This window comes from Spea bombifrons, chromosome 7 (assembly GCF_027358695.1).
Source record: "Spea bombifrons isolate aSpeBom1 chromosome 7, aSpeBom1.2.pri, whole genome shotgun sequence".
In the NCBI taxonomy this organism is placed as follows: Eukaryota; Metazoa; Chordata; class Amphibia; order Anura; family Pelobatidae; genus Spea; species Spea bombifrons.
The window spans coordinates 24,266,568-24,278,974 of NC_071093.1; the positions used below are offsets into that span (position 1 = coordinate 24,266,568).

The 12,407-nt window shown below is 42.9% G+C and overlaps 1 protein-coding gene across 1 annotated transcript in view; it reads right to left on the reverse strand.

The window, feature by feature from the left end:
* Nucleotides 1-4,358, reverse strand: part of ALG1 (ALG1 chitobiosyldiphosphodolichol beta-mannosyltransferase) — a 62,191-nt gene extending 57,833 nt beyond the window's left edge. The window contains exons 1-2 of the mRNA XM_053472121.1: nt 4,073-4,358; nt 506-583 (exon numbers count right to left, since the gene is read on the reverse strand). Coding sequence (XP_053328096.1) covers nt 506-583; nt 4,073-4,343 — 349 coding nt within the window. The 5' untranslated portion in view covers nt 4,344-4,358. The remainder of the gene's footprint in view (nt 1-505; nt 584-4,072) is intronic.
* Nucleotides 4,359-12,407: the final 8,049 nt, after the last annotated feature.

Genomic DNA, 12,407 nt, shown 5'->3' on the forward strand with positions numbered 1-12,407 from the left:
GACTGTTACTGTATTGTGTTAGTGTGTGTAGGTGTAAGACTAATGGTTAAACATTAAAGCTTCAGTCTCTATGGTGTAAAATACCCCTTGTCATGGAATGTTAACTGCAGTACCATGTAAAGTGGTACAGCACTAAAGAAATGTATGTTTTATGTTGTATTGCCCCAAAAAAACATCCTTTAACTGCAGACCAGGGGTAACATATGGAAGAGAAAAAAAACAAAACACATGATTGCGGAAGAAAAAAAGTTGCCTCCTAAATATTTGTCCTGGTTCAAAACCAAATTTGTTGACCCTGCCTTAAATATACCTAAGGAAGCTAAGTTAACCCATTTGACGATACTCTTCTTACTATGATGAAATCCCGATTTAGCAAACAGATATTAAATAACCATTCTATTAAACGATGGAAAGCAGGACACAAGTGGTGACATACTATCCCAGGGTACTGTTTTGATTTCAAATAAGAGAACAGACAAATTGAAATTTAAAAAAAAAAAGTTACCTTTTATCATTTCAAAGTCTGGAAATGAACAGATTTTTATTTTCTCATGATTTAAGACGTCTTGATGAGGATTTGTTTCTAAAAATTAAAAAAGAAAAACAAAAAAGCGGCTATGAAATCAACAGAAATACACAGAGAATGCTAGGATCTGAAGGGGAGCACAACAAGGAAATTAAATATGATAGAAAAAAAAAAAAGCTATTTGAAGAAAGTCCTTGTCCTGAAAAAAAAAAAAAAAAAAATATATAACTTGTGTCATACCCTAAATGAGCGAGGAGAAAAATTACATCTAAACACGAGCAACGCAAAAACAGCTTCGGTCCCAAAGGGTACAAAAGGTAAAACACAGCCTGGTCCTTAACCCCGTCAATCCCAGGGGTATTTGGTACCTCAAGTCCCGGAGCAATTTTGCCATTTTTGCACCATGTCGGTTCAGCGATTACCGTATTTGCTCGATTATAAGACAAGGTTTTTTTCAGAGCAAATGCTCTGAAAAATACCCCTCGTCTTATAATCGAGGTCGTCTTATAATTAGACCTCAGACCACCTGCTGGGGCCAGGCTGCTTACCGGTGCTTTTGTCCCGAGCAGCGTCTCTTCTATTAGCAGCAGGAAGCTAGCAGTGTCTCACATAATTCTGCCTCCTTCTCCTTCCTCTGGGGGCGGGGCCAGAGAAGTTGCTCGCACAGCCGGGCCCCTGCAGAAGTCTGCGAGTGGGAGATCTGCAGTTCAGGTAAGGGGGTGGGGGGTTTGAGCGTGCGTGCGTGTGTGTGTGTGTGTGTGTGTGTGTGTGTGTGTGTGTGTGTGATTAATGGAATGAATGAGTATTTAAATGTTTGTGAATGAGTGTGTGTGTGATAGCGTGGATGTGTAAGGGGGGGTGGTAGCATGGCATAGGGAGGCTGTACTCAAACTCCTATCATCCCCAGGTTCCAGCATGTACTGGCTGCCTTGGCTTGATAGGAGTTTGATTGCTGTTAGCCACTCTGGCATATAGGGGGTTAAAAGGCATATCATGGGCAGAGTGGCATATGGGAGGGCATAAGACATTCTGGAGGCAGAGTGGCATATAGAGGGTTAAAAGGCACATCATGGGGCAGAGTGGCAAATAAAGGGGGATTAAGGCATTTCTGGGGGCAGAGTGGCAACCTTGGCAGATGTGCATAACTGGGGGGGCAGGTTGGCAAATAAAAGGAAATAAAAAAATATATATTTTTCTCAATCATAGCTTTTATTAAATATGAATTTTTTTTACATGAATTAATATTTACTAGTAAAACTTTTTTTCCTATAGGGTAGTCTTATATTCAGGCTTTTTGTTTTTTTCCTAAATTAATATTTAGATTTTGGGGGGTCGTCTTATAATACGGTATTTCCTTTTTCTGCGAATAGTGTACCCATGTAAACTATATATTGTTTTTTCAAAGAGAGATAGAGCTTTCTTTTGATACCATAGTTAGATGATTAGCTAAAAAATTTAGGATGAGAAATTTTGTAAAAACTAGCGAAAATTATAAAGAAAAAAAAAATAAAAAACATTTTCCCACAATGCTCACAAAATTAGGTAAAGTGATGGAAAATCCCCTCCAAGTCTATCAATTCAGGTGTTCTGATTTAATTTATATAGAATTTTTATACTTTCCCAGCACTTATAGGCAACATACTATAAGGTGTACATTATTTTTTACATTAGGTATGATGGGATTGCAACACTAATTTTAAACAAATAAACCAAAAATACCAACAAAAGTATACATTTCTGTAAAGCAGACAGTCCAGACTATCCTATCAGGGGTATTTGGACACTCTTCACGCAGTTATTTGGCCACCAATCACTGTCAAAAGTGGCCGCAGAAATTATTTCCTGCGCTTTTTTCACCAACACTGAGGATTTTTGGCACATGGTAGGCGTTACGGCAGAGAAACCCAGCCTAAATTCTCCCGTTTTTTGCTTTTTTTTTTCTTTCTAGAGAGCCATATCCATCCCATACATATAGTACCCTATAGGGTAGTATTTGTTTATACTTATGGCTTAACGGGTTTGGGGATTGTGAACGGGTGTAGGAGGGTTATGCCTTTTAGATGATGTGTTAGGTCAATGGGATGTAAAGGTTTTTTCTTTTTTTTTAAATAAATATCTTCTTTATATTATTTTTTTTTGCCGATTCGTTTTTCAGCATGTGAGAAGAGTGAGAAACATGATTTCCTCATCCCTCTCATCAACTCTCGTCCCTGCGATCCCCACTGTGATCTCTATGCAAGTGCCTCATTGGAGTGATCGGATATCCCAGCAGGGTCTAGATAGACCCTGCAGGGGATATCCTGCCCTCAAGTAAGCTTTCGGAAGGGAACGCCACATTCTAATTGTAAGGCTTTCTGGCAAACGCTGACAGGGGAGGGGGGGGGGTTGAGTCCAGGCTGATCTCCCATAACAGCCTGATCTTCCGTGTAGCGGCAGGGAGGGAGGTGCCCCTACCGCTGCAAGAAGAGCAGGACGTACCGGTACATCCATAGGGGATTCTTGGGATGCATTTTTTGGACGTATCGGTACGTCCGTAGGGGATTGAAAGGGGTTAAGTCAATCATCACTACAACTTTATTGATCCGCATACTGGCATCCACAGAGTAATGAGCGAATGTGGCTATTGGCTAAATTGCACAAAAAAAAAACAAAAAAAAACACAGGAACAGCACATCACCATTTGTTGTCATATTTGGCCGAATTCATTTGGAGGCAGCACATGTGACACAAGAACGTATTAGAGTCACTGTTTGAAGCAATGAAAGTTTTTTGGCCTCCTAAACTTCTATTATAATTGCTATTGTTGCAGAGATATATTATTCTTGATAATAAATAAATAAAAAAAATAGCAGCTTTGGATAACAGGAAAGCACCAGAAAAACTGCCAAACAGATTCTAATTCTTGTTCTGAATGTAAAAATACTCAATGTTTGTATGTTTTTGTAAGGACAATAAGTACAAGTAGTGCATTGGTATTTCAAAAGAATATATTTTTTAAAAAAATTATGTAATCTACATTGTGAAGGTGCATACCTGTCAACATTTCAAATAGCAAAAGGAAACTTCTGCTTTAGAGTGTGGTTAGCGGCATTGCTAGACAAAATTTTGATATTTTGTGTGACCCATTCATAGCTGGGTATATAGCCAATGCATTTGGAAGGGCTTGAAATATCTTGGTAAGAAACTATGAAGTCAATAAAAAAAAATGTATTCGGACAGTTGGGCGCACAAATGTTAAAAAATAATGGAGTATCTCAGCTGCTGTAAACAAGTGCGGCATATACAGGTTTTATGTAGCCTTCATTCACGCTGAGACACACTACCGAACGACAGAGCTATAAAACAAATTAAGACCAGGCAAAATAAAGGCACCACATAAATGAGTTCTAATCACAAGAGGACAGGCATAAGCATTTCTATTACTGCATCCGATATTTCGCAAGAGCGAGATAACCCAAAGCATAACGACTCTGGCTATTACAGGTTACAATATACACAATAACGTAAAACGGGTCCACAACGTCCAGCTTCAAACCAACTACTGACCTAGATGTCCGGTTAACAAAACTTTGAAACCGTGCCGAGCCAATGATAATGCGTGGTAATTCATTCGTGGACTGCGACCCAGATCTCCCAGAACCAATACACATACGAGATCGTTTTCTTTTGAGCTTCCTGTGTTAAATAGCAAAGCCGCAAAACTCAAAAGTAACAACAAAAATAGCAAATACATCCACAGCGATATCCTGCTGCATAGTATTACAGAGGCCAACACTACACATATGAAACCAACTGATAACATCCATCCTCTCGCCATGTTGCGTTCTTTATGACGTGTCTTGACCCGGAAGTAAATTGTTATAACGTCGTTGTTATTGTGTTGTATGATAGCCACTAGTTCCTACTGAGGACTCCGGTGATGTCAACAGGTCATGTGACTGCTTGGTCAATTGGTACTACAGAAAACACGAAAGTGGGAAATGCAGTTGTTTGAAATGGACTGTACCGATATCGCGCTGCTGCAGCTATAACGCGGGATGTGAGGCAGAATCTTTGATAGAACGCTGCAGTTACTGAAAATGAAGAACATTATGTTGGAGGAGGAGGAGGAGGAGGAAACCGTGATTTTTTTCATATTTGCACAATTTTTGCAAGAAGCTATTTCTGTGCACGTCTCCTTGGAATTGAAGAATGCTGCTCTCTCTCGGTGTGAGTGTGGTGCTATCTCTCTCTCTGTCACGACATCTCTCTTTCGGTGTGTGAGTGCCTCTCTCTCTCTTTGAGTGTCACGATCTCTCTCTCTCTCTCTCTCTCTCTCTCTCTCTCACACTCTCTCTCTCTCTCTCTCATATTCCCTGGACAGAGCATATATTATGATTAGCCTGATTAGGTTTAGCTACATCTCCCATATATTTTTATGTATTGTGACACGCCTCCCTTTTCCTTGGGGTTGTTGTCAAGGCTTGGCTTGGCTGTAACCCAGTCTTCTAGGGTAAATGAAACCCAGGACACATCCAGCTCAGTTTCAATGTTTATTTTAACCCCTTAAGGACCAGGCTCATTTTTCGTTTTGTACCCTGTGGGACCGAGGCTGTTTTGACACTTTTGTGGTGCTTGTGTTCAGCTGTAATTTTCTCCTCACCCATTTAGTGTACCCACATAAGTTATATATTGTTTTTTTCAGGACAAGATGGGCTTTCTTCAGATACCATATTTTGATCGTATCATCTTACTTACTATAAAAAAAATAAAAAAAACATGGTGAAAAATTGAAAAAAACACATTTTATGACTTTTATTTGAAAAATCTTTTGCTCACCTAAAAAAGCAAGTAAAAAAACTAGCTAAATAGATTCTACTACTTGTCCTGAGTTTAGAAATACCCAATGTTTTTATGTTTTTTTGCTGTTTTTTGTAAGTTATAGGGCAGTGATGGGCAACCTTTTTGGCGTGGTGTGTCAAAAATCGGCAAAAAATCGAGCATAACTCGCGTGGTGTGTCACTTCGACAAAAAATGTATAATTGCAGTATATAATTGTATTTAATAAACCAGAAACAAATTATTTAACATACCTGCTTAGTAACTACTTACCTTTCAGGAGTCCTGCGGTGGGGTGCAAGGCCTCTGCCTCCCAGCTCTGCCACTGTATGGAACAGTATAGAGTGATGGGAGTTATGATGTACTTTAGAGCATAATTATCTAATGAAAAATACATTGGAAATGGTACAGCATAACACCCATCACTCTCACACACTCACCAATCCACACGTATACCAATCCACACGTATACCAATCCACAAACACATACCAATCCACAAACACATACCAATCCACAAACACATACCAATCCACAAACACATACCAATCCACACACATACCAATCCACACACATACCAATCCACACACGTACCAATCCACACACGTACCAATCCACACACATACCAATCCACACACATACCAATCCACACGCATACCAATCCACACGCATACCAATCCACACGCATACACTAATTCACACATATACACTAATCCACACATATACACTAATCCACACACATACCAATCCTCACATATATACCAATCCACACACATACACCAATCCACACACATACCAATCCTCACATATATACCAATCCACACACATACCAATCCACACACATACCAATCCACACACATACCAATCCACACACATACCAATCCACACACATACCAATCCACACATATATACCAATCCACACACATACACTAATCCACACACATACACCAATCCACACACATACACCAATCCACACACATACACCAATCCACACACATACACCAATCCACACACATACACCAATCCACACACATACACCAATCCACACACATACACCAATCCACACACATACACCAATCCACACACACACACCAATCCACACACACACACCAATCCACACACATACACCAATCCACACACATACACCAATCCACACACATACACCAATCCACACGCACACACCAATCCACACACACACACACCAATCCACACACACACACCAATCCACACACACACACCAATCCACACACATACCAATCCACACACACATACCAATCCACACACACATACCAATCCACACACACATACCAATCCACACACACACACCAATCCACACACATACACCAATCCACACACATACACCAATCCACACACATACACCAATCCACACACACACACCAATCCACACACACACACACACCAATCCACACACACACACACCAATCCACACACACACACACCAATCCACACACACACACACCAATCCACACACACACACACCAATCCACACACACACACACCAATCCACTCTCACTGTATGCTTTCCTACCTTTCCTCTTTTCTCCTTACAGCTCCTTTTCCTGCTCTTCGCTCCTCTTCTTCTTCAGTTCTTCTCTGTCTTCTTCCGGGTTCAGAGGGCACGGACAGCGGTGGGCGCAGCTTCAGTGTTGTGCGCCGGGATCTGACAACAAACCCCGACGCACAACAGCTGTTGCCGCGCGGATCGCAAGGGAGCGATATCGGAGGTCTTTAACAGACCTCCGGCTCCCTTGAGTGATTTTAAGCCGGGTTCAAGGGAGATCCTTGAACCGGCTTAAAATCACTCAAGGGAGCCGGTGGTCTGTTAAAGACCTCCGATACCGCTCCCTTGCGAGCCTGCTCCTCCACCGCCCCCCCCCGCCCCCCGCTAGGTACGCTACTGCACGTCCCGTCCCCCCCTTTTTTGGGGGGGTGACACGCGCAGGATTTACTGCGATTCACCCTCCAGCACAGATTCTTTCATCCTCGGCGGCCGTGCAGGAGCCGAGGATGAATCGCAGGAAATCCTGCGCGTGTCACCCCAAATGGCTACGCGTGTCAGCACTGACACGCGTGTCATAGGTTCGCCATCACTGTTATAGGGCAATAAGTACAAGCAGCGTTTTATGATTTCCAAATCTTTTTTAACAAATCTGGTCAGTCTGCCTCCATCTCCTCTTTGGAACATCTTTGAAGCCGGTTAACTCAATTTAACCCATTCAAACCATATATTTTTGAAAACTAGACACCCCAGGGTATTCCAAATGCTGTTATTTTAACCCTTTTCATGCACCAATTATACAACTACACTTTGTCAAACTTTGTAATAGTAATTTTTTTATTTTTTTTTCCACACAAATTGTAATTTAGTTATAACTATACAAGTCCTGGTATATGTCACTGTCAAACAACACCCCAATATGTGTTCAGCAACATCTCCTGAGTACAGCGATACCCCTCATGCATGGGTTTGTCAGATTGTTTGGCTGGTAAAAGGCTACTTTTGGGGCATGCGTAATTCAGGTGGTAATTTGGTCATTGTGCCTCCCTCTCCTCTTTGGAATATCTTTGAAGCCGGTTAACTCAATTTAACCCATTCAAACCATATATTTTTGAAAACTAGACACCCCAGGGTATTCCAAATGCTGTTATTTTAACCCTTTCCATGCACCAATTATAGAACTACACTTTGTCAGACTTTATAATAGTAATTTTTTTATTTTTTTTTCACACAAATTGTACTTTAGTTATAGATATACAGGTCCTGGTATATGTCACTGTCAAACAACACCCCAATGTGTGTTCAGGAACATCTCCTGAGTACAGTGATACCCGACATGCATGGGTTTGTCGGGTTGTTTGAGATTTAAAATGCCACATTTAGGAAGTGCGCTTTTTTTCTCCATTTTGGTCAGTCTGTACCTATGCCCTATCTTTGAGCTAGGCCACTCCAATTTACCCCATCAGCCATTTTTTTTATATATTAGACATCCCTTGGGTATTTGAAGTGCTTTTATTTTAACTCTTTGTTGAGATTTTTGAGAAATTTTAGCACTTGCTCAAAATAATAAACTTTATTTTTTAATTTTATTTTATTTTTTTAATACTTTTTTTATATTTTTTTTACACATTTTGCTGGTACTGGATGGTTCATCTAGTGACATCACTGCATAATTATTTTTAAATGTTAGCACATTTTTTTTTTTTTTTTTTTTTTTTTTTTTTTAATTTTTTTTGAATATTTTACTAATCACATAGTGATTAGAAAGCTGGGCTCCATTGACTTGCATGGTTGAATGCAGTACCTGTATTCAACCAGCAAGTGGAGCCAGTTCTCTAGAGGGTCTGGAGACCCTCTAGCGAACTTTTTCGTCTTTATTGTTTTATTTCCCGGGCCGCCGCCATCTTGCTTGATGGCGAAGATCACCGGCAGCGGCGGCTGTGACCGCTCTCCGGAGCGGTCACAGCCCACCCAGAGGTAAGTGTTTGGTGTCGCTGGATGCCTCCTGATCGAGGCATTCCAGCGACACCATTTAAGTTTAGGAGGCGATCGTTGATCGCCTCCTAAACGCTTTTAAAACGGGCGTCCGCCGCCATACAATGTATGGCGGCTGTTGACGCCCCGGGGAGGGGCCAGACATGGCCCCCGATGCCGATCTCGGCCTTGCTGAATGCCTCGACATCGAGGCATTGCAGCAAGGCCGTTTAAGCGAAGAAAGTGATCCTTGATCACTTTCTAAGCTTATTTAATTTTTTGACGGTTCAGGACCGTCAAAGGTCATTTAGTGACCTTCTTGTTATGATGGTCCTGAACCGGCAAAGGTCGCGAAGGGGTTAAAGGAATAAACAGCAGCGGTTATAAGCAGCACAGAATAACAGTCTTTGCTTTTGCTTGAGCACTTTCTTAGGACAAAACTGGTCACGAGTTACCATCAAAACGGCTTTGAAACCACTCCTCAATTCATCAGCTCTCCTAGCTGGCATAACAATGGCTTACTCTCTCTGAACCAGGCTCGATTCCTTTTACCCTCTGCCTGCTAATTAATCAACCACAGGTGAGCTGCTACTTAGTGCACACCTGTGGAGCTCCTGTCCAGAATGGAGGCTCTGGACTGGATCAAAACAGCAATTAGTGCTGTTGGAGCACTGGCCCACCCTGCTCTTCCAGATGCTCCGCCCCAGGGACCCTTACCATGATTTGCAAACTGCCAGTAGTGCAGTTTGTAAACAACATCTTTCCCTGGATATATTTTAACCCCTTCAATCCCCTATAGACGTACGGGGATGTCCTAAAAACACCTATTAAGAAACCCCTATGGACGTCCCGGTACGTCCAGCCCTTCTTGCAGCGTCAGGGACCTGCACGGGTAATCAGGCTGTCGTTTGACAGCCTGGACTCCCCACTGACAGCATGAAAGCCGGAAAGCTGTTACATTTCAAACTGCCCGATCGCGCATTCCCTTCCGGGTTGCGTCACTGCTGACGTAACCCGGAAGGTCATCTGCAGGGGATATCCTGTTTGACCGCTGCACAAACACGGTGAATAAGCTTGTGGTTGTGGGGTGAGAGCACTGGCTGCGCGACGTCCATCACTAAGAGGGCCACTTCCGGGGTACCCTGAATCACAAGACCTAGCGCCTGGGATAGCTTGTGGAAGGCGACCTGCCAGATACGCTGAACCGACACACAACTCCACCATGCATGCAGGTAGGTACTGGGCTGTCCACAACCCCTGAAGCACGTCACGTGGACCGATTGGAATATATGGGATAAACGTATCGGAGAGAGGTACCAGTGCGCAACAACTTTATATAGCCTTTCCTTCACAGTCCTGCATACAGTACGTTTATGTGTGGTGGATGCCGCCCTCTGCCACGCCTCAGATGGAAACACACGATTTAGGTCCGTGTGCCAACTGTGTCTGTACGAAGGTGGGTCTTTCTATTTAAGCGCTATAAAATGACCATAGTATGCAGAAATTGCTTGTTTGTGGCGTTGACCCGTGAGGAATCGCTTCTCAAACAATGTAGCATCGGCCAGAGGACATCTCGACAGCATGGATAGAAGAAAATGTCTGATCTGGAGATATCTAAATAATTCCGTTGATGGAATATCCAGCGTCTCACGCAGCGTGTGGAATGGAACGACTGCATTCTGATGTATCAGCTGGCGCACACGCACAAGTCCCCTCTCTAGCCACCACTGGAAAATCCTCGGTTCCACTACCGCCGGAAACCCAGGGTTAAAGAACACGGGAGTCAGGGGAGAGATATCTCCGGCAAGATTCAGGGCACAACGACAGGACTTCCAAATAGAGAGGGAAGCCATCATCGATGTTGGAGGAGGATCTGCGGATAGAACCGAGGCGACCGTCCAGAGTAGGAGGTGAAGTTGATGGTGCGGTGCAAAAGCCTGTTCGATGTCCACCCACGGGAGGGCGCCCTCCGGGAAGGACCAGGATTCTAATTGAGCAATTCTAGCCGCCAAATAATAAAGGTAGAGATTTGGAGCAGCGAGGCCACCTTTGCATATGGGGCAGGTACATCGTGCGTCTATTGATTCTGGCCCTTTTAAAATTCCAGATAAATCTGAATATAAATGATTTGGAATGGATCCAAATCAGATCTGCGAACTGGGGTGGGCAAAGCTCGAAACAAATACAGTAGCTTAGGCAAGATGTTCATCTTGATCACGTGACTACGTCCAAGCCAAGAGATGGAGTAGTTGGACCAGCGCCTCATTTCTGAGCGTAATGGGGACAGTAGTGGAGTGTAATTTGCTTGGTACATCGTTTTGTGCGAGTTAGTAATATTGATACCCAAGTAGGTGAGAGACGTGGATTTCCAGGTTAACTTAAAAGCAGCTGAAAGAGAATTTATCATCGGGTCTCCCAGGTTTATGTTCAGGGCCTCACATTTAGAGTCATTAACTTTATTTCCTGAGATACTAGAGAAAGCCTGAAGAGTGGAATACAAATTTGGAAGAGAAATAAGAGGACTCGACACGGTAAGTAAGGTATCGTCTGCGAACAGACTGAGTTTATATTGACGTCCATGAATCTCCACTCCCGCACATCTGGATTAGACCGTATCGCGATCGCCAGTGGTTCCAGGCATATGGCGAATAGAAGAGGCGAAAGCGGGCAACCTTGCCTGGTTCCATTTAATACTTGAAAGGGTAATGATTCATGTCCCATAAGAGCAATTTTGGCCATCGGGGAGTCATATAATGCACGAACGCCCCTGAGGAAACGACCACTGAATCCAAATGACTGCAGAACTTCCCACATATAATGCCAGTCTATGCGGTCGAAACGCCTTCTCGACATCCAACGCGAGGAGCATCAACGGTTGATCTGTAGATACCGCAACGTCAATCAGGTCCAAGATTCGCCTGATGTTGTCTGGAGCTTTCCTGTGGGGTATAAAGCCCACTTGGTCCGGATGAATCAGTGTCGAGATGATTGAGCTCAAACGTGTCACCAAAAGTTTTGCATATAATTTAGTATCTGCATTGATAAGGGATATGGGACGATAGCTCCCGCAATTGGCTGGATCCTTCCCCTCTTTATGGATAACGATAATCCTAGCTGTAAGCATGTCCTGTGGGATCGGCTTTCCATCTAAAATGCTGTTAAAAAGGGTGAGTAATCTGGAGCTCAATATCGAAGACAATTTTTTTGTAGCACGAGCCCGGAAGACCGTCCGGACCAGGAGCCTTAGAGGATTTGATGGAGGAAAGGGCGCGTTTGAGGTCTTCTTCCGAAAAGGGGCTATTTAAAAAAATCTGTGTGTTCCGTGGATAAGCGTGGAAGCGAAAGGGAATTCAGGAAGTCAGAAATATGCTCATTTCTAGTTTTATTAATGGGAGCTTTGTTGCCATCATAAAGCGATCTGTAAAAAGCAGCAAATTGTTCTGCGATATCAACGGGATATACCCAAGATTTTTGGTGACTGTCAACAATATTCGAAATGGTTTGGGATTAACTCTTAGAGCGCAAGCGCCTCGCCAACATTGCGCTCGGCTTATTTGCGTGCTCAAAAAATT